Source organism: Eucalyptus grandis, chromosome 9 (assembly GCF_016545825.1).
Source record: "Eucalyptus grandis isolate ANBG69807.140 chromosome 9, ASM1654582v1, whole genome shotgun sequence".
In the NCBI taxonomy this organism is placed as follows: domain Eukaryota; kingdom Viridiplantae; phylum Streptophyta; class Magnoliopsida; order Myrtales; family Myrtaceae; genus Eucalyptus; species Eucalyptus grandis.
The window spans coordinates 7,347,577-7,370,443 of record NC_052620.1 but is presented as its reverse complement, the minus strand read 5'-3'; the positions used below and the strand labels follow the sequence as shown (position 1 = coordinate 7,370,443).

Here is a 22,867-nt window from a genome sequence, read left to right as displayed (position 1 = left end):
GTTAATTACTAATGGATCTGGTTAATTCCACATGATGGTGAGATTTCATTGCCCCATTGTCTGAATTTGACAAGAGACAATTTTGGCAACATTTTATTCGAGTGTACGACAAGTCTATCACTATCTAAAGGATGCACATGCATTGGCCCTTAAAACAACATGAATGTCATTTGTCACACCATTTAACTAGTCATTCATAAACCGTCACATAAAGAGTGATAGGATATACTATCTTAATTCCTCTATAGAAAAACACCTCTCCCTTTATCTCTAAGTACCAAACCCTCTCCTTTCCCTCTAAATTTTCGTCTTTTCAAATGTCAGCTTAAGCATCGAAGGACCAATTGGAGAGTGAGACCCCAACGCCTCGCCTTTTCTTTTGGTGCAGATTGACTCTTTAGTCTTCAAGCTTCAATGTTGGCGCCATATGTGGGAAAGAGCAAATAGCTATCTTGTTCTTCCCACAAGATTCCAATAAAAGGAAAATACATCCAACTAATGTTGCTCCTCCAGCATATCCATAATGACTCCCTTTCTCCTCTTCTAGATTTTTTAGCCTACTTATGCAGCGCGGACTCCTCCCCCATGCCCCTTCACACTGCCTCATATCTCCACTCACAAACCCTATGTGCCGTAGAAGCCTATTTTGGCATCAGATGCAGGATATGACCCTGCAACTAGTTTTACACCTAGGAAAACAAGGTGGATGTGTTCCTAGATGCGTACTAGCAAGTTTCCCCAAGGTTAAGTTGTGACGGGTGCTGTTTAGGGAGGAGAGTTCACAGTTCAACTATAAGCTTAGGAAGTAAACACAAAGTCCATGAGAAGCTTCAGCTCACCAACTAACCATCATTGCCGGCTAGCTAATCACGTTCCCCAGTCGGAGATTCTTGATCGACATCTCCACCTTCGTGCAAATCTAGTTTGATGGCACAGTTTTCATCCATTGCCCCTTCTCATTCCCAACTTGCACGTTCTCTCTGTTGCACATATACTTCACATGCAAGGTAAAGTTTCCATCTTTTTCAGTCTTTCACTCAATCATGCATTGCCCTCACGGAACTCGAACATACCAAGCAATGCATTTGGTCTTCTACTGTGATTTTTCGAAAGAAGTATGATGTGTTTGTGAGCTTTAAAGGCAAGATGTTCAGAAGATCTTTGCGGTCGACCACTCCCAAGTGCTAGGGATCTACTATTTTAGGGACAATGACAAAGGAGAAACCAGGTTTCTTGCAGCCCAAGTTGGTCTAGTAGGGTTTCCCTCGCCATGTTCATTGACAACTACATTGATTTCCAGTGATGCTTGAATGGGCTGATGGAGATCTTGGAGTGCATCAAGAAGTTTGGAGATCATCAAGTGTCACCCAAGGCCAATGACGCCATCTAAAACGATCAAGCCCTTGAGGGTTGTAACGTTAAGGATTGAGATGGGACAAAGAAGGCAGCCAACTGGGCACCACGAGTTGTTGACTAGGCGATGAGTGCTGGACACCCAAAGAGCTAAAACTTGGCACGGTGGATACTTAAGTACCAAAATTTCCAAAAAAAAGTACATATAAGTATCAAAATCTAGGAAAAAAGGAACACTTGTGGCGGTGGCAGGAATTTCCGGCCAAATTGCTAATATGGCTTTTTCCGGAGAGAATTTAAATGATGTGGCATTTATTTTAAAAAATCTATTTACATGGTGTTGACTTGGCTAAATAGCCCGAAATGACGTTGTTTTGGTCCAAATTTGATTTTTAATATAAATATTAATTAAGTTAAATTTAAAAACTAAAATATAAAAAATAATGCCACTTTGGAGTTAGAAAAACTAAAATATAAAAAAAAAAAACGGTTCTCTTTTTTAATTTATTTTTTAACATGATTTAATTCATGTTTATATTAAAAATCAAATTTGGGGGCAAAATGACATCGTTTTGGAAAAGCATTACTGAGTGAACATCTTGGCAAGCCACGTAAATAAGTTTTATTATTAAAATGATGTTACGTCTGATTTCTAGCAAGTCTTGCCAGAGTTTGTACTTAAGTATATCTTTTAGAAGTTTTGATACTTAAATATTCACCTATGCCAAGTTTTGGCACTTGGGGATATACTTTTGCCATTGGGCAACTATAGGGAGCATGATACAACAACTAGTGATGGCACAACGAGATGAGGTGATGTCAACAGCAACTTGACAAGTAGTTATGGAAGGCAACAACATTAGGTTAATGACAATGTGAAGGTGGAGGGGAAGAGAGAAGAAGATATTACAAATCCTATTATTATCATATTCGACATTTATCTTTTTTTTTTGGTTAAGGTAAGAAATATATTGATTTTTCAACATCAAGAAATTCTTATTCTATCCAACAAAATGTACATATCACTAAACCTAGCCTAAAAGAATAATAATATGCAAGTGGCAATAGCTCGTTTTCGATGACAGATTTTGGGATGTTTGGGGCAATTAGTGTTAGATCCATAATTAGTGGGATTTATTCCTAGTATAGGGAAAAAAAAAATAATCCGAGTGTAATCTGTTGAATCTTGCGGAAACATGATATAAATATAACTCACGAAATATGACTTTCACTATTACAATATTTTCTCATACCACATACAATACTTGGAGCAAATTAGCTCCTACAATACTCAGAGTACATAGCTAAAACTCCCACAATTTTCTCTCACACACGTCCATCACACAATACACCTTTTCACCACACTACACCACCTCTCACTTTACTACACAAGACCCCTATCACCCTACCACTCAACTCTATCGCACAAGACACACTTCCTCCTATTTATAGGTTGCAAAGCCGGTGGAGTCCTTCAAGTTCTCAACTTGCTGACTTCAAGTAGTCAACGATTTCAGCTACTTGTCTAGCCAGGATTTTGACCAAGGAAACAAAGATGCGGCTGAGAAAAATCTAGAGAGAGAGATCTGGAGAACTCTAGAAGAGAGAGAGAGGCGGTGATCTTCTCAACACTCCCCCTCACTGACTGCTCTCTCTTAATTTGGATGTAACACTATGTCAAGTTGCTTTTCGGCATCTACTTTTGTCTTCTTCCATTCAGCACATTGCAAAGCTTCCTCGTATGTGGATGGCTCTATGGCTCCATCTTCAGTTGCTTCTCCTACTGCGACTTTCCATCGAGTTTTGTGAACCTTGGATTTTTGCAATGCCAATTCATTTTGCCCTTTAGTCTCTTTTTCTTTCTTCTCACTCAATTCGGTCTTCCTATAAGAATTTTGAGATTAGAACTCATTCGATCAAGCCTCTCATTTGTGACTTTCATTTTGTGCTTCAACCGATTCAGTCCCATCCGAAGCACTTTAGTGGAGATATCTTGATCCTTTTTCTCATAATTTCTTCTCCTCGATCTTTTTCCACCGATCCTTGCACCATAGGATGTAGGGTGTAGATGGCCTCCTTTTCTCAAAGAAACCTTTCTTTTTCTCCTTCATGTGTTTGATGTCTCTCTCAGTATGACCAATTGGGAACATCATAATGGGCTTGAGGTCTTAAAGCTTTTGCAACTTCTTAAACTCACATCGGAACTTCTCTAACTCCCTTTCTTTTGCCATGAGCTCTCAATCCTTCTGCCTTATCATCTCATCCCTCTTTTTCAACATTTTCTCGATCTTTGCCTTCTCAACTTTTAGTTTCTTTATCATCTCCTGCATCTCTTGTAGTTTCTTTTCCCGACTACTTGTTGGCGTTGTTAGTTGCTTCTTCAAGTTATTCCTTGGCTTGCTCTTTATTCGAGGTCGTGATAGAACTTGTCGAATTATCCAACTCAATTATACAAGCGGTTGCAAGCTCTTCTCGTTCCTTCATTGCGATAGGCGCTTGAAAGTCCCATTCTTCTTCGCTTTCAATATCCTTCTTGCAGGAAGTGACGACATTTCCTTCTTCCTGCTTGTACCAACAAAATCTAGCAATATGTCCTACCTTGCTACAAATGTGGCACCGTTTGCTACGCCTTTTTTCGCTATTGTCTTCATCATCGTCATCGTCACGATCTTGAGGAGCCCCCCTGGCTAATAACCCTTCTCTTCTGGTTGCCTCCGCCAATCTCCATGACTTTTCCATGGTTTGCCATCTCTTTCACCTACTCTATTTCTATTCTAGCCCTTGAACCCTCTTTTATTACTGAAGAGGGCACTTTCATCCTCCTTAATTAAGACCTTAGAAATTTGTTTATCTAAGGCTTCTTGGTTGGCCAATATATTCTCCAACTTTGTTAGAGTTGACTCATTTACCCATCCACGGGCGGCCGTAACAATACTATTATACTCCAGCCTTAACCCATGAATTATTATTCTTCTCATTCTTGTCTCAGAGATGGCATTCTGAGGATCAAATTTGAAATATCTTTGCAAATAGATCTAACTTTAGAAAAGTATTTACTTACTGTCATACTTTGTTGCGAGATTGAAAGGAGCTCGTTCTCCAGGCATTGTAACTTGGCATTGTTTGTCCTCACAAACAGCGTTGCCAAGTTATCCCAGGCCTCCTTTGGGGTCTTTGTACTCTTTATGTGTTGCAATAACTCATCTTCAAATTATAGCAAGAATGTAAAGAGCCTTACCTGATTTTATGTTCCATTTTCTTAATACGTTATCATTCATGAGTGGTGTGGTGTTGCTCCCGCCAACGATATCCCACAAATCTTGACCTAGCAAGTAATATTACATGTGGGTACTCTAATTATTATAATTGAAGTTGTTGAGCTTATCCATGCTGTTTATCGAACTTGAGAAATCCGCCATCGTGACTTGAGTATAATACTCCACACTATACCAAGTAAGCCTAGTCCCAGACCAACCGACTTCACAATCCTAGATTGTGCATTGGCAAAACTCTGGCTTGCTCCGCTCCTTGGCACGATGATCCTTGACTGCCTACTCACTTACAATGGTCCCCAACCATTGTCTCCGTACGGTCTCCGACAATCTGCTCTAATACCATTTGTCGAATCTTGCGGAAACATGATACAAATATAACTCACAAAATATGACTTTCACTATTACAATATTTTCTCATACCACATATAATACTCGAAGGAAATTAGCTCCTACAATACTTAGAGTACAAAAATAAAACTCCCACAATTTTCTCTCACACAAGTCCACCACACAATACACCCTTTTCACCACACTACACCACCTCTCACTTTATTGCACAAGACCCCTATCACCCTACCACTCAACTCTATCGCACAAGACACGCTTCCTCCTATTTATAGGCTGCAAAGTCGGTGGAGTCCTTCAAGCTCTCAACTTGCCAACTTCAAGAAGTCAACAATTTCGGCTACTTGTCTAGCAAGGATTTTGACCAAAGAAACAAAGATGTGGCCGAGAAAAATATGGAGATAGATATGGAGAACTCTAGAAGAGAGAGACGGTGGTCTTCTCAACATAATTATTAAAAATTATGTTAATTGGCCCAAAAGGCCTCTTAATAGCCTCCTATAAAACATAATTGTTTCAATCAAAATACTTATTTGACTCCAATCCATGGATGTTCCATCATCATTTCCTTCCTTATTCATCACCAAATCTCATATTGGCATTGCAAAGCAATTTTAATTTTTGACGCAAGAAAAAGGAAAGGCCAAGCTGATTCAACTTCCATGACTTAATCCGCATTGTCTTCACCGGACCATCTTCTTTGTCGTCACCCTCAAGAGCTTGTTGATCGCTGGTTGTAACTTTACAAACCGTTTCCAAGGAATGAACGATGTCAGTTATGGCTAAAATGAAGAAAATGTTTCCTCATAATCTGTGTACCTCTTGTGTTGGTCCGCCATCCTCATGACATAATTGTCTATGTGCAGGGGCTTCAAGAAGCCGGCGTCGATAGCCTTGCTTACTGTCTTGGGGGGGGGGGGGTTGATGTTCTCATAATTATTGACGAGCTTGTTGCTGGATTCCCTTCCATGGTTGCCAGTCCTTTCCCAGCTTCACCCTTGCGATGCGCTCAACGACCGGTCATACTGTTGCCTAAAAAGTTGATTGTATTTAGGACATAAATAGCCCATTACAATTTTATTGTCATTAGAGTCCTTATGGTTGTAAAATATTGCGTCGCAAATATATAATAGAGAGAATAGAGATATTGAGTAGAGAAAATTAGACACCAAAGATCATAGAGAAAGTCAGAGGAGAGAATTTTATTTCCAGTGTATGATTGTTATGTCTACAACAAAAAACTAAGCTCATTTTTATAAGAAAACAAGAATGTACTTATTATTAATATTAATGTATTGAATGATACATGCATTGGATAGGGAGATGAACGTTCATTGTATAGGGAGATGTACTTAAAATTATGATACAAATGTACCATAATAAGTACATTAGATAAGATGAATATAATGAATATTCATTCATTTATTTCATTCATTCATGTATTACAAATGTGCATCGAATGATATTGCCTCATTAAAAACCTTAAACCGGAAAAACCCTGTGGGAAAAAACCGGACAAAAAGGAAAAAAAGTACAATACATAGTTTATAATATCTCTCCCTTAATTGAGCCATATAACCATTGCTAGGGCTAATCGGTATTGCATTTTGTGAACTCGCCGCATATCAATGTTGCAATGCATAGTTCATAATATCTCCCCCTCAATTGAGCCATATAACCACTTTTGGGGCTAATCAATCTTGCATCTTAGTTATAGAATAATATATAATGTTCATAAGCATTTCATAACCATATGAAAGAACAATAAAAGAAATACATTTAAAGCGAAACAACTAAAATGAAATTATTAGAATCATAAGATTCGAAGTTCAAATTATCATCCACTAATTTAATGCCTCATCAAAGTAATCAAAGGTCCTCAAAGAAATTAGAGACATCCAGGGATGCATTTGCTACTTCAAGAGCAAGAGGAGTCCCACCAACAAAAATATTGTTGGTCTCAACAGTGGTTATGGCAGTAGGATTGATTTCAATGGCATGAGATTCACCACGCCTGCCCGTTTAAAGATGCCTGGTATAGGTCAACAAAGTGCTTTGGTATTCGGCAAGTACATGATCAGTGCCTAGTCATGCCATAGCGATAACAAATACTTTCATTAATCACATTCTTTGACTTCTTTTCTTTGCCATGATTCAGGCCAAAGTTAGATTTCCTAGAGCGGTTAAATTTCCTGCCATCCCTTCTAGGGTTATGTTCTTGTTTGCATTTGTAGCCCTTAAAATGGCCAGTATTTTTCTCAAAGTTAGCATGTGATGCTTTTGAGCTAGCAGGTCTAAGATCATGCTTTTTGAGCAGTAATTCATTAGTTTGCTCGGTAGTGAGGAGCATAAAAATTAATTCAAAATATGTGGCAAACTGACGCTACCGATATTGCTGTTGCAATACAATATTCGAAGCATGGAAGGTGGAGAAAGTTTTCTCTAACAATTTCGCATCAGTGAGTTTGATACCTCATAACTCAAGCCGAGAAATAATATCAAATAAAGCGGAATTATAGTCAGATACTAATTTAATCTTGCAGTCTGAGATTTTGCTAGTCATATTGTGCTTGAGGCAGGATAACGGTCTTGGTATGATCATACCTATCCTTCAACCTCCTCCACAAGATCTGAGGGTCTCGAACGGATAAATATTGAGTTTGCAGGCTCTTATGCAAATGACGGCAAATAAAAATCAGCGCATTCACTTTATCCTTTTCATTTGAGGTTCCATCCTCTGTAATTGCATTAACGAGACCTTGTCCTTGGAGGTGCATTTCCATGTCAAGGCACCAGGATAGATCATTCTTTCCACTCACTTCTAGGACGTGAAATTTGGACTTTTCAATATTTACCATAATCCTTGCAAAAATTAATCCTTAAATTAATTATAAGGATTTCTAAATATCCACTGCCACTTCAAGAGCAGAATGATACTTTTAGATTGGAAATTTGGCTTTGGGTCAAGAAAAATAAAAATGAAGAATTGATAGAAGAAGATGAAGTATAAGTTGATTAATAAAAAAAAAAAAAATCTACCTTGCAAAAATTACTTACTCATTTGGTAGATCTTCGTGCTGATAACGTATTGTAAAATATTGCATTATAAATATATAATAGAGAGAATAGAGAGATTGAGTAGAGAAAATTAGACACCAGAGATCATAGAGAAAGTCGGAGAGAATTTTTTTTCCAATGTATGATTGTTATGTCTACAACAAAAAATTAAGCTCATATTTATAGGAAAACAAGAATGTACTTATCATTAATATCAATGTATTGAATGATATATATATTGGATAGGGAGATGAATGTTCATTGTATAGGGAGATGTACTTAGAATGTATGATACAAATGTATCATAATAAGTACATTAGATAAGATGAATATAATGAATATTCATTCATGTATTTTATAACACTTATATCCATTTGTAAAGTGAATTTAAATAATAAAGTTGACTATTAAAAGAAATGCATAAGTCAAAATATATTAAGTGAAAAGTACTCTTTTGCTTTCCCTTTAGGTTGTGAAATATATGTGAACTTAAAAGTTCATTAAGTTATGAAAATAGTATACGTGAATTAATATATCGACATTGGAGAATTATGGAGGCTTTCAAGAGTTTCGCGTATGAAAAGAAGTCGAAATGCATGGGACATGAGGTTGAAATTAATATAAAGAAAGAAATAAAAGTCCACTAGGACTCATGATCAATTATAATTTATCTAACAGAATCTGCTTCTCTCAAAACTTAATAATTCTAAGATAAACAAACATCTTTTTGACATCTAGAAGGGATGCATTTATTAGGCTACGAATAAGCAAAAATGTTGTCAGGGTAGTCAATTATAGTGCCTAATTAGAATTGACAGAAGAAGTAACAACTGGCCAGGCTGAGTCAAATAGGACCAATCAACAATTCCACATTTTTCCAATATAGGAAAAATATATCCTCAAACTTCCTAATTAGGAAAATTCCTAACACGGGCATCTTTTTTTCATGTCTCTCATATTTCCCTTATTTGGAAATTCATTGGATGGGCATCATTTGTTAGTTTTACAAAGTAACAAACAAAATTTTGCTTGGTCCTATGAGAAATTGTATAAGCAATCAAATAGACATATCTTGTTTTGGTTCTTTCTATTTTATAAATAGGTTATCTGTTCATAAATTCAATCAAAACGGGTGAGCGGATTTGCACTTCTATAACTACTTAACTACATCAACTCACAGGTCTAATTTCGCCAGCCTCTTTCAAATTTGCCTCATTGCCAAGTCAGTTGGACATCTAGTGTCATTTAAGAGTAAGTAATTCATAGTGTCAATTAAGTTGTCGTCAAGTCACTTAAGTTCATAGTGTTTGGCAGTTTTCCACATGCTCTAAACATAATGTTCTTACGAATGGATCTGCACATCTTTCCATATTTTACATGTTTGTGTTCCCCTTTAGCCTGCTCGTTCCCTTCCTATTCGTTTTTCGAGTCTTGAAACGCTAGCAAGAGCAATTGATGCTGAATTTCACGTACATCTTTCAGGGGTTTGACCACAACAACCGCAAACCTACAAGAAGATGAAATTTATGAAGTAAATGACAAAGTTTATTGAGGATGCAAAATGAGTTTAAATTTGAACTTATAAAATGATAATGATTGTTATTAACAGGATTATTAGCCAAAAAATTGTTTTCAGTGAATTCATCATAATCATATGAGAGATAAAATAAAAATTATCAAAATGTCGATACTTTTTCATCCAGTCGTGGATAATATGTAATAAGAATAGCAAAGTTCAAATGAAAAAGGACAATAGTACAACAATTCACATCTCATTTGACTGACTAATAGCATCTTCTATGAAGAAATGAACATAATACCTTTGGTTGAGTGACTTAAAGATTTATCTGTAAGCTGAAAGTCAGAGGTTTGATTCTCCGATCTATTCTTGATCTCAGGGAGCCTTTGTCAAGGACGGGCTGAGGTGTACCACCGCTGGGGGAAGTATCAAAGGTTTTTGCAACATTGATTATTCAAAAGGGTAAATGCAAATTCATAGATACGATTGTAAATGCACATGCAACAACACACATTCCCTTCTTGTAATGACGTATTTATGTGGAAAATATCATCAAGTGTTTTAGGAACTTGATCTAGCTGATTGTGACTAATCAATCGACCCATGACATGTGTCCCGTTGACAGCAACAAGTACTGATGGTAATTACTAATGGGTCTAGATAATTCCACCCGATGTTAAGATTTTACTATCCCACTGTCTGACTTTGATAAGAGACAATTTTAACATCATTTTATCGAGCATACAATAGTGCCACAACCATATAAATGATGCATATGCGTAGAACCCAAAATATCACGAGTGTCATTTGTTGCACTCTTTTCACTAGTTGTTCATAAACCACCTCACGTCTAGCATAATTCAACGATCCACCAACAATAACACATAAAGAGTAATTTGATCACTCAGGTAAATTATCTTTGATTTGGGAAAAGCGTTAAAAAAGTCATAAACCTTTTGCATTTGTACCAATTTAATCCTAAATCTTTTTTTGGTGCTAATTTAGTTCTAAACATTTTTATGTTGTGCCAATTCAATTATTTTCGGCCAAAATTGGCCGGATTTTGCTGATTGGACACCAGTCGCTAACGTGGCCTAATCGGCGCTGACGTAGACAATTTTTAATAATATTTTAATATTTTTGAAATTTTTCATTTTTATTTTTCATTTTTCCTTCTCTGCCTCTATCCTCCAGCTGATTGTCGGACCTCGGCGATCGGCTAAAGGCGACGGCTGGTGAAGTCGACCTCGACCTCACCGTCTACCTCGCTAGTGGCCGGGAGGGCAGCCTCGTGCTGGGTGACGAGGGTCAAGCCTCCCCCATGGTCGGCGAGGGCGAGCCTCACCCATGGTCGGCGAGGGCGAGCCTCACCTGTCTGACTCGAGGCCGCCCTCAAGGCTTGGGCGGCAAGGGTTGAGCCTCGCCCATGGCCGGCATGAGGCAAGCCCTCCAGCCTAGCGTGAGGCCGCCCTCGTAGCCTTGAGCTAGCCTCACGCTGGGCTGGTAGGGCTCGCCCTCACCACCCAGGCCTCGAGGGCAACCTTGTGCTGGGCGGGCGAACCTCGTTGCCTAGGCCTCGAGGGTGGCCTTGCGCCTAACGAGCAAGGCTCTCCCTAGCCGGATCTGGCGAGGGTCAAAGCCTTGCCCATGGCAGCGCTGGGCGGGCGAGCCTCACCGGCCATGGGGGGGGGGCTTGACCCTTGCCGCCCAGCGCGAGGCTGCTCTTGTGGTCACTGGCGAGTTCGATCTTGCTGGCCATTGCCTCTGGTCGGTCGCCAATAAACAGCTTATAACTTTACCCAGAACACCGCATTTCACCAAAAAGCTCCGAAACTTCCTCCGCACGTTCATCCCAGAAACCAAAATCAACAACCCAAAAGCACACGTCAAGCAGCGAATCGAGACTGCGCAGACAATAGACCATATCATCAGCATTCATTACCATTAGACGTTGGTATCGAACGTCTTCTGGAGGGCGTACAGCTGGATCTCCGCGAGAGGGCCCACGCACTGGACCCCGGCATTGTTGACCAGCCCATCGATTTTTCCGAACTTCTTGATCACGTTCCCGACCACCCGCTTCACGCTTTCCTCGGACAGCACGTCAAGATCCTAGAGATGGAACCTCGGGTCACCATCGAGATCGGCCATGGAGGCGCAGGAACGGCCGGCGGCAACGACGCGACAGTCCCGGGCTGCAAAGGCCCGGGCCATGGCGTGACCGATGCCGCCCTGGGAGCACCCAGTGATCAGGACCACCTGCTGCCCGCTGCCACCACCACCGCTGCCGGTCGCCATCGGAGTCAAGAAATGGGTAGACCCGGATTGAGATCGAGACACGTAAAAACGCAAGCTCTTACGGTGACAACGAAGGAGGCGAGAGTATATAGCTGCTCAGCCTGCTCTGCGTCGTGGTGGAGTATTGCGGGGCGCTTTGTGTTGGGTGTGGTTTTGGCTTGGTCAGTGAGTCAACCCAGCAAAGCTTCTGGAAAACACTTTCATTCCGTAATTTTTTTTTTTATAATTCTATTTTATTTTTAAAATTAGATTAATATCATGAAAAATCACAAATTAATACATCTGTGACAAATTTACTTCAAACTAATTTTTTGCCTTAAAAAGTTCTAAATTAATGCACTTACGACAAATTTATTCGCGGTTAGTTTCCGTTAAATTGCTGATTAGATAAAGCGTGGATATTGATAGGTATATCAGTTTATGCTTTTTCATGATGAAAATTAACGATGGAAAATTTGTCATAAATATATTAATTTGGGAATTTTCTTGATATTAATCTTTTTTTTTTTTAGTCTAGGGAATTTTTTTTTCTTTTAATAAGGAGAAAAATATTTAATTATAACCCCCCGCGGTGGACGAGTTGGTTCGCACCTTAACCCCTCAGCCGGAAAGGTAAAGGTTCGAAACTTCTCATTCCCATTGCGCGACTTACCTGCGACGCCATGGGAGGTGGGTCCCTACATCGCCGCCCGCCAGTTGTACGCTATGTAGCACGGACACGGCGACACGGACACGCGATACGACACGACACGACACGCGACACGTCATTTTTCAAAAATTAGTAAATTTCGACACGTTCCGACACGTTAAATATTCAATAAATATGTTTATTTTTAATTAATTTGATTCAAATTCACAAATAAATAGATAAATAAAAAAATTACAATGAATTTATATTAATAATATTAATAAATCTTACACTTTTTTTTATTTCATTATCTCAAATTTACATTTATTCTTCGAAATTCCCCCTTCCCCCCAAATTTATTTTCCAGTTGTTAGGGAAATCCCTTATGATGTTTTGAAGATGACAAAATAAATCAAAAGCTACTAACATGTTTAATGGTTAAGTAATAGACCATGCGGATGATAGAACATGTAAATGATATTGTCAAAGTCGAAGACGCCGAGAAGACTGAACGTAACACATGTCCAAAGTATATTCTGAAGATTTCCAGACTTCTATGTCAAAGTCTGAAGACTGCCAGACTTTAGTGTCAAAGTCTGTTCTACATCAGAAGTCTGTCAACTTTGACAAATTTCAGACTGAACGCGAATGATGAACCAGAAGACAAACTCTATGTTGGAGCTGAACTTATTCAGACGATGTTCAGACCTTAAAGCTAAATATGTTCAGAAGCATAATATGTTCAGACCCAGATTATAAAGTCTAATTGCACTCAGACTCAGATTGTAAAGTCTATTGCTTTAAGATTTTACATCCAGAACTCGACAGAACGTAACTCAAGCCCCGAAGATATAATGGCTAGTGATCTAGTTTGGATTCCACATCAAGATTGATTTGATTGACTCAATCTATTTGATTGACGATTGGATCTTGAAGACAAGAACTTTCTATACGAAAAAGCTTTACTTATGGAAACCAAGATTCCGTTTGTATGAGCGATCGGAATCAATTTGGGATTCTACCTATGTCACTCAACGGCTACCAAATCTTCTAGATACAGAGCTATCCAATGGGTATATTGGAAGACGATCCTCAAGATATTGTTCAACGGGTAGTTTGAAAGTGGAGGAGTATTTAAGGAGATGAAGAATCGATGAGCAAGTAAGAGATAGAGCGTAAAATTTATAATTTCAAAGTCTGAGCAACCTTCGATCATATACTTGTCTCTTGAGAGCTAGATTAAATGTTTGTGATTGTGAGAGAAATACCAAAAGAGTGACTTAGTGAGATAGGTGTGATCTACTACTAAGTGTTTGCACTCGAAGTTGTAATCTCTTGTTGATTGCATAGTGGAATCCAGCCAAGAAGGCTGTTAGCGTGGGAGAGTGGACATAAGCTTGGATTAAGCCGAACCACTATAATTTATGTGTTCTTATTCTCTTCCCTAACTCCTTTGTTTGAAGTTTAGTTTATTTCGCATATATTTGCCAAAATTTATTTTAAACACCTATTCACCCCCCCTCTAGATGTTCATACTAGCACTTTCACCAGTTAATAGGTGAGACCATTAGAAATATCATATAAAGCAAAAGCATTCATAGAGGGGCTGAAATAATGTCTTTTTGAGGGTTGAATTGTAACCTTGGATTGTGTTTCGAATGTAGGTTCTGTTCAATATAAACCGCCAATCTGGCCTTTAGTACTCCCAGTAAAGTAGGCAAAAATCATTGGGTTCTCTTGACCTTTACATCTACACTCTTACGAGCCACTGGTTAGGACATGGGGACCATGTCGATCGTTGTGCAGTAGCACGCGGTATGTGCATGTGAGTTGGTTTTGCGCCACGGTATGTGCATGTGAGTTGGTTTTGCGCCAATAGGTTTCAGCATTGATAACTCTGCTAATTGCTAGGTTAGTGTAGGACTAAACCAAAGGTTGTAAGCTAATTATTTGAGAATTGGGAGAAAGTTATCTGGCCTCCCGCTGTTTGTGAGTCTTACACCATAATTTCAGGTTTTTTATTCCAACTCGAGTCCCCGCATAATCTCTGTTGACACCTAATTTTGATCATGATACTCACTTAGTTATCATAAAAAATTTACATTGCATTTAGGATTAAACTTATCTTTTGAAAAATAAAAATAGAGGATAATAAATAACTTATAAAATAAAAACATTTGGAGGTAGATTTCGATTTTTTTTTTTTAATAATAAAACATTTGGTTGTTGAACATATCTCTTCATTTCAAATTAAAAATTCAACCATCGTGTGATTTTAGAGCTACTTTTTTGTTGAGAAATGGAGTGAATATTGGAAAATCTTCACTTGTTTGTTGAATTTTCCTTCTGTAAATAGAGAGTGCGAGGCTTCGAAGCGGGGGGCTTCTTTTCGTCAAAAAAATTGAAAAGTAAAAAGAGAGAAAACAGATAAGACGGTTTCAGTTTTTTTTTAGGGAAAAAGAAGAAAAGTCAAAAGAGAAAGGGGAGAAAGCGAGGAAGTGACCGGTCATTGGGAAGGAAAAGAGGAAAAAAACAAAGAAAAAAAGTTGACAAGACCCCTACTGTTCACCTTCTTCCCCCATCCGCATCTGCTCGGCCGATCATCCGCTTCTGCTCTACACGGCGTCGCCGCTCGTCCGCCACCGCACCACCATCGTGCGAACACCGCCGTAGCAGCAAGCCCGAGCCGATCGCCGCCAGTAGCTGCCACGTCCCCTGCTCGAATCCTCCACGCTCGCGACCACCGCGCGCCTCCAGCCCGAGATCCAACCACACTGCCGTGTCCCGCCGAGCACTTTTGCTGCCGAGCTTCCCCTTGCCGGCCCTGCGACGACCCACGACGACCCGACCTCGTCCGAAGCTCCGCCTTGTCTTCGCCGCTCTCTGCCCACCTGACGCTGTTCCCCCACACCTGCAGCGCCGCCGATCAGCGACTCGACGCCAGCTCGCCGTTCCGCCAGACACTGGGCTCCCTGCTGTCGACTTCTCTGCTCACCGGCGGCTGCCGCCCTTCGACCCAGCAACCAAGCGACGCCAACAGGTCCCTAACCGGCGTCGCGCCTTCCTTTTCCATTGACGCCAGCAGCCGCTCCGTCTCCGCCCGAGCACCAGCACCCGTGAGCTTGCCGCCGACGCCACTGCACCTCCGCACAGCGACCCTCCTGCCCTTGTCATGGACCGACGGACAGCCCCAGCGCCGGCCACCAGGACCCATCACCCTTGGCGAACCACCATCGCAGCTCAGCCATTACTGCTTCCTCGCCATTTCTTCAAGTTCACCGTGAGTTAGTCTAGGTAAATTTTTAGATATTTGGTTTCATGGTTTTTTTTATTTATTATTTTCATTCTAACTTGATTTGTTTTGATTTATTATCCAATTAGAAAATTTGTCATATTAAATCATGATAATAAAAAATATTGAGCCACGAGACGTCGGATTAGATTTTTGATTATTTCGACTTTTTATGACAAATTCATAAATTGTTTTGCATCATTGAAATAATATGTCATTGATTTATATTGATGAATTTTCAATAGCACATATTTTGTTGTGTTATTTGCACATCACATATCATATCATGTGTCATATCTTGAATTTAAGTACTTAGGTCCATATGCATTTCATATTTGAAGCTTTGCATTTTGATTTTTTAGATTCATATAGGATTCGGTTAATTTTCCTTTAATAAAACAAAAAAAGAACAAAAAAATGTTATTTAGGTTATATAGATTTTATAATGTGCATACCACATGTTGCGCTTTAGTTAGAGGGTCATAGGTTAATGTTTTAATATTCTCGTCGTGCAATTTTTTAATAAAAAAGCCGAAGATTAGTATTGCATCTTTATTTTCTTTCTTTAATAAGAATTATTAAGTCATTTAAAAAAGAAAACACAAAAGGTCATTTACTTGATTAGTTAATAAATTAGTTTATAATTAATCATATTTCATGTCATCATTGTTTAGTGTAGGTTGCATATAGGTATAAAAAATAATCATAAAAAATCATAAAAAGAACATGCATATAGAATTACTACCTTATACATCTCATATCATGTAGTACATTTATATTTAGGATTATATAAATTAAATTGTACATATATTGTGATAGTTCAAGTTATGCCATTTGAATTGCATTTCATATGTCGTTAAAATAAATTCATATATTGCATATAATTAATAATAAAAAGGAAAAAGAAAAATTAGGTGTCATGTAATTTAGAAATCATGTTTAGGGCATGTATTTTAATGCAGTTTATTTTAGTGAGTAGATCTTAATAAGGTTGTAGTTTATAATTTCTTACAATCTATCACTTCGGTTTATTGAATGTTATTTAATTGATTGTGCACCCGCATGACCACCCTTTGCACGTTAGTAGCTTAGGTTAAAATTAATCAAGACTACCTAATTGGTTAGTGGTGGCAAAATATTTTTTAAATTAAAATGGGAGGGTTCGTGTCAAGTCTTCGGACTTGACACGATACCGAAAATGACCAGATACCGAAAGAGTGTTAGATCTTTCTAGCGTAACCATGTCCCCGGACCTATTGAATAGCTGGTTCGCAAAAGTAAAGTATTATTCCATACTTTACCTAATTGGTTAGTGGTGGCTCCAAATTGAGTATAATTGCATGTGTAAATGAGTTATTTTTTTAGTATCAATTCGCGATTGGTAGGATTTGGGAGGGTTCGTGTCAAGTCTTCGGACTTAGTAATCCAATAGCCTTCTTTGAATAATTCACCATCGGAAAAGTCGCGACAATGTCCATTCGCTATGGAGAAATAAATAGAGGAGAGGACCTGGAGATGTAGTGGTGTTATTCAATCCTTATCGATGCGCAGACCTCGGAGTGAATCAAGCCCTTGAGACTCAATGAGCCCGTGCCGCTAGCAAAGAGGGTTACCTTTGTTTCATTCCGAGCACTACACAGGTTTTTCCTTATGACCCTTGACTGGTATGAGGCCATCGCTGTGGCTCCATATTTCAAAGACAATGGCAAACACCTACTTTCCTCATGATTTTGATCGTGGCCTGGGGGTGAAATGTGGAGACATCTCCTTTTGCTCAAATTACAGCAATCCCACACCCCGTAAATTCAAGGACATACCGCACATAGGTAGGGAAGGGTCGGATCGAGAGTCGTTGGTAGCAGGAAACACGGCTCGGTTCTAGACACACCACATGTGAACCACAACTCGTCCTTTGCGCTCACAGCCTAAAACTTTTGGGTTCGAGCCGGTCTTCGGGCCCGTGGCTAGAGAAGCCTGTGAAATCCAGGCCCACTCGATTGCACTTGCAAAACTCGAGAAGAATGCAAAGAGCATGGAGACCTCGAAATGCAGAAATATCATATTTATACGACAAAAGCCGAGATTAGCTAATAAAACCCAAAAGCAGAGAGAACAAACAAGGCTCGCAACTTGTGGAAACATGGGTTTGTGGAGGAAGCAGGATAAAAACAGAGTAGGAGTGTCAGTTGAAATCCTGAAAAAAACAAGAAGAAATTGCCCTTAACAAGCTAATCATAATAAGTTCGGACAAAAAAGATCAGGGTCTGTTGATTTCATACTAGATGGAGGCAATTTATCTGGACCTCTCACCATCTCTATTCCTGCCTATGATAGTACTTATAAGAACGTTACATTGCCCAGGATCATAGAAGAGAAATACGTTCCAGAAATTATTGAAGCAAAATATATCAAGGTAACAACCCTTTTTTTGTTCTTACGGTACCAACCTCACTAGCAACCATTTGCGCATAATGACAGACGAATTGCACAAGTTCTTAACCTTCCATACTGAATGCAATTGCCAAAATCTTTCAATTGGTTAAACCAAATCCTTAACCTTTACTTAAGAAAATGCAAACAAGTCATAAATCTTTCAATTGATTTAATCAAGTCTAAAACTTTACCGAATGATGCAATTAATTCATAAAACACAAGTTTTAGGACTTCCAATCCACTTTATCCACCCATTTAATCATTACTCACGTAAGTCAACCGTTTCCCCACCATTCTTCACAACCTTTTTTTCTCCATTTTCCTTATCCTTATTTTTGGGGAGAACGGTTTTATACGTTGCAAGTTGCGGGAACAAGCCAAAAAGTATACAAAGGCAGACCTGCCAACTCTAGTTCATACCTGACATTTCATTGCCTTCCTCATTATGAAATCCCGAACGAATATTGGCAGATGGTATACAATACTGCTCACGGTCGAATACTGGCCGTAGGAGAACCAAGCGGGAGGATTCTTCCTTAATATTGCAGACACAGCCTCCTTGGCAAACTCTTCAGTAGGGGTCGCTTTGATTCCCTGAGAGAGATAAGCCCTGTCACGCATCACTGCCTCAAATGGCTTATACAGCTTCCACTCAGGCATCTTGTCGTAGCTCGCAACTGCAGAACTTCCTATGTTCGATTTGATAGCACCAGGGGCAATGTTGATGACGTCAATTCCAAGTGGTTTTAGCTCCAACCTGCTCATCCCAAATAACGAAATGTCACCCAAACACTATTTCACTGCCTTGTTGTGGACCTTTGTCATATGAACCCACATCAATAGATTGGCCGGTACAAGAATGTCCTCTTGTTAGCATAATGTTATTGCTAAGGTCATTTAAGGACTCAAAGTTACCCATTTTTTGCTAAAAAAAATATAACTCTCAAGAGTTAATGAATTGAACTAAGATATATGGCAATGAGAGGGACCAACTATTTTATCCCTAGCGTATTCCTTCCTAAATACCTATTGCTTTGTTTGGTTGGTGTGATAAAGAGAGACATTCAATTAGGCCGTAGGTACTTCTCAGAGTTATTTCCATGGCATTAGTCATTCCATTCCATTCCTATCCCATTCTATTCCACCAATCATACGAGGCATTTTTTACAACTAATGGTAAGGGTGAGAGCTTGGACATATACTAACTACCCTAAAGAAAAAGAATGATAAAATCAACAATGCTCTCACCTGAGAGTATCAGTCATTGAATGGAGGGCAGCTTTTGATGAAGTATAAGAACCTGCCCACGGTCCATTTGTCAAAGCAGCAACACTCCCCACGTTAGCTACTTTCCCATTTTTCCTAGTTGCCATGTGAGGGACAGCAGCTTGAATCATTCTCAATGATCCTGTAGGAAAGATCGAGAGATGCACAAGAAGGCCATACTTTACACTCACTTCACAGTTGCCAAGAGACTGAAAGAAAATGAAATAGGAATTGGACAATTCTACATCATCTTAGATGAAAGACTCCATTTCATAACGTATGTAATGGATGGACTGCCCATGACGTCATTAAAATGAAGTTTACATGATTGTTTTGTCACAATTAACTAGGAAAATCCTCACAAGATCAGTTTAAACCTAAGGAAAGGCATTGACAATTTTCGACCAACATGCTCAAGGATTCTAATGCTGTATAAAACCCCAGTAAATAGTAAATCCCACTGATCCAAAAATACAGCAGATACCTCCAATCTGAGCAGCAGACAAATGTTTTCCAGTTTAAGCCATGCTTGCACAGAGAGATAGAATTTCGTTCCACCCATTATATTGAAGCAGCAGAAAAGATCAAAAGAAAATTCTGAAAACTATAAGCTGCAAGTTAGAATGGGGGTGGCAGCTGAATGTTTTTGTTTTATTGGAAACATTGACAGTGGCAAATAAGCTTGACACTTAGATCACATACTAAAATGCAGTCCTATTTGTTTTTTACTGCCATACTCCTGTCTCTACTCTCTAGAACACACAAAAGGAGTGTGTGGTTCCGATGTCGAAAGGATAACAACATAAGTAGACACAATTCTAAACTTTTGGAATCTGAAACCTATTCCACAACCCTTTGAAACCCTCTTTAAACAATATGTGGGTCTCCACAAGTCTCATGGTACCCATTACTTCCTATGGCAACGTGTGGATCTGCTTTGAACTGAGAATCTTCAGCTGTAACATCCAGCTGTCATCAGTGATAAAAGAGATGCAATCGTGTTACTTAATACTCAAGGTCAAGGTATTGTGCAATATGCTATGACTATAGTCCCAGGCTAATTGCAAGAATATGATGTTACTGGTGAACAACATGCATACCAAATGAGTATGTATATAAGCAGAGATGCAGAAAAATTGCCTATGCGAACTATAGTTTTACAACTCTAATTTCAACCAATAGATCTAGAAGAATGTCTTTTTTCCTGGAGTTTTGACTATAAAGAAAGGGATGTTATCAATACAGATAGTAATCTTTTTGCAGTACTTTATGTCTGGATCAATTTAAGATTTCTGGATGAAGAGAACTGACAATGAAAAAATTTCTGATTGAGGAAATGAAATTACCAGACTTTGATATTGTGAAAGAAAGTATCTGAGTTACCTTTTGGTACTAAACTACCCCTTTTTGTGGTTCACTGCAGGATTTACCTGTGCTTTCCATGTGATGTCTGGCTTAAAACTACTATAGACTTGATTGGCAAGGAGATGACTAAAAGCTAATCACCACGACAACTGACAAAAATGCTTTACAGCATCTAAATATTCTGCATAAGCCTATTCTGTGTTTTTAAGCCGAACTTCTTGTACCAAGACAAATGCACCATGGACAAAGTAGGAGCAGAATGCAGCTGCGTTGTTGCTATATCTTAGGAAGCTGCTTTCAAACCAGGATACAAAGGTCATGTACTGTAAGTATTCTCTGATGACACTTAAAAAGCTATACTGGACCCATGATATGGAATCCTAAGAAATCGAGCTGAAGTCCAAGGGGTGGTCAGGCTATGAAATGGTTTGCACCACCAGAAGTTGAGGGAACTGAACCTGTGTATAGCGTCTAAATCACACAAACACATCTCTATTCTTTAAATGACTAAGTCAATCCTATTTGTTGCAATGGGGAATCGATCCCATTAGACACACACATCTTCAGTCCTCAGATCATTAAGTCAATCCTACGGTTGCATCGGAAACAAGCACATCCCCAAGCAACCATCTCATCCGCAGGACCACCTATGTCGTAAGGGTTTTCCTCTTTCTGGTTGCTCGCAACAAACTGAGCAGATCCACCATCGGCAGGAGAGACATTTTGAACAAAGCAGTAACTTCGACCTGTCAATGCAAAGCCTTACAAGTAGCAAAATGTACCATCTCGTCCGGCACATTCACCAACAATAAAATCATCAGTCGTTAACAGCTAACAAGGACAGTCACCAGAACTCTCACTCGACGTCCATAAAGAGCTGATAGCTTCACCCAGAACACCGCATTTCAACACAAAGCTCATAGATTGCCTCCGTACATTCCACCCAGAAACCAAAATCAATCAACCCAGTAGCACACGTCAAGCCACGAATCGAGACTGTGCAGAGAATAGACCAAATCATCAGCATTCATTACCATAGACGTTGGTATCGAACGTCTTCTGGAGGGCGGACAGCGGGATCTCCGCGAGAGGGCCCACGCACTGGACACCGGCATTGTTGACCAGCACATCGATTTTTCCGAACTTGTCGATCACGTTCCCGACCACCCGCTTCACGCTTTCCTCGGACAGTACGTCGAGCTCCTGGAGATGGAACCTCGGGTCACCGTCGAGGTCGGCCATGGAGGCGCGGGACCGGCTGGCGGCGACGACGCGGCAGTCCCGGGCGGCGAAGGCCCGGGCCATGGCGTGGCCGATGCCGCCCTGGGAGCACCCGGTTATCAGGACCACCTGCTGCCCGTCGTCGCCGCCGCCACCGCCGCCGCTCACCATCGGAGTCGAGAAATGGGTAGACCCGGATTGAGATCGAGACGCGTAAAAAGGCAAAGCTTTAACAGTGACGATGAAGGAGGCGAGAGTATATTAGCTGCTCAGCCGGCTCTGCGTCGTGGACTGTTGCGGTGCGCTTTTGTGGTGGGTGTGGTTTTGGCATGGTGAGTGAGTCGACTCAGCAAAGCTTCTGGATGACCGTTTCATTCCATAATTTCCTTTCTTTTTTTAAATAATTGGATTTAATATTAAGAAAAATCACAAGTTAATATATTCGTGATAAATTTTCTTTGAATTAATATTTTATCATAAAAAACTCTAAATTAATGCACCTACAATAAATTTATCCATGACTAGTTTCTGTTAAATTGCTGATTAGATGACGTGTGGTTATTGATAGATATGTCAGTTTATACTTTTTCATTGTATTTAATCCAATTTGATGAAAACTAGCGAAAGGTTAATTTGTCATAAATATATTAATTTGGGGGGTTTTCATGATATTAATATTATTTTTTATAAATTAGGGATTTTTTTATATTTTTAAGGCGAAAAATGTTTAAGCATCGAAACTAACTTTACCACCAAGCCTTGGCTCACAACTTGGTAAAGCTTGCACGGGGTTAATCACATGGCATGATCATTTG

The 22,867-nt window shown here is 39.5% G+C and overlaps 1 protein-coding gene across 1 annotated transcript; it reads right to left on the bottom strand.

The window, feature by feature from the left end:
* Positions 1 to 18,368: 18,368 nt before the first annotated feature.
* LOC104418216 (short-chain dehydrogenase RED1) lies at positions 18,369 to 22,385 on the bottom strand. The gene is made up of 3 exons (XM_010029487.3): positions 21,866 to 22,385; positions 19,449 to 19,608; positions 18,369 to 18,957 (listed from the first exon to the last, which is right to left on the bottom strand). Exons 1-3 carry the CDS (start codon positions 22,221 to 22,223, stop codon positions 18,615 to 18,617), a joined length of 861 nt encoding a protein of 286 aa, XP_010027789.2. The 5' UTR covers positions 22,224 to 22,385; the 3' UTR covers positions 18,369 to 18,614.
* Positions 22,386 to 22,867: the final 482 nt, after the last annotated feature.

What these genes read in the sequence shown, in the direction of transcription:
- LOC104418216 (XM_010029487.3), bottom strand. Translation starts at nt 22,223, where the DNA reads ATGGTGAGCGGCGGCGGTGGCGGCGGCGACGACGGGCAGCAGGTGGTC. An exon ending in GTTCGATACCAACGTCTATG is followed by an intron (nt 19,609 to 21,865) that starts GTAATGAATGCT and finishes TCTTTCCTACAG; the next exon opens with GATCATTGAGAATGATTCAA. An exon ending in TCAATGACTGATACTCTCAG is followed by an intron (nt 18,958 to 19,448) that starts GTGAGAGCATTG and finishes TGGGATGAGCAG; the next exon opens with GTTGGAGCTAAAACCACTTG.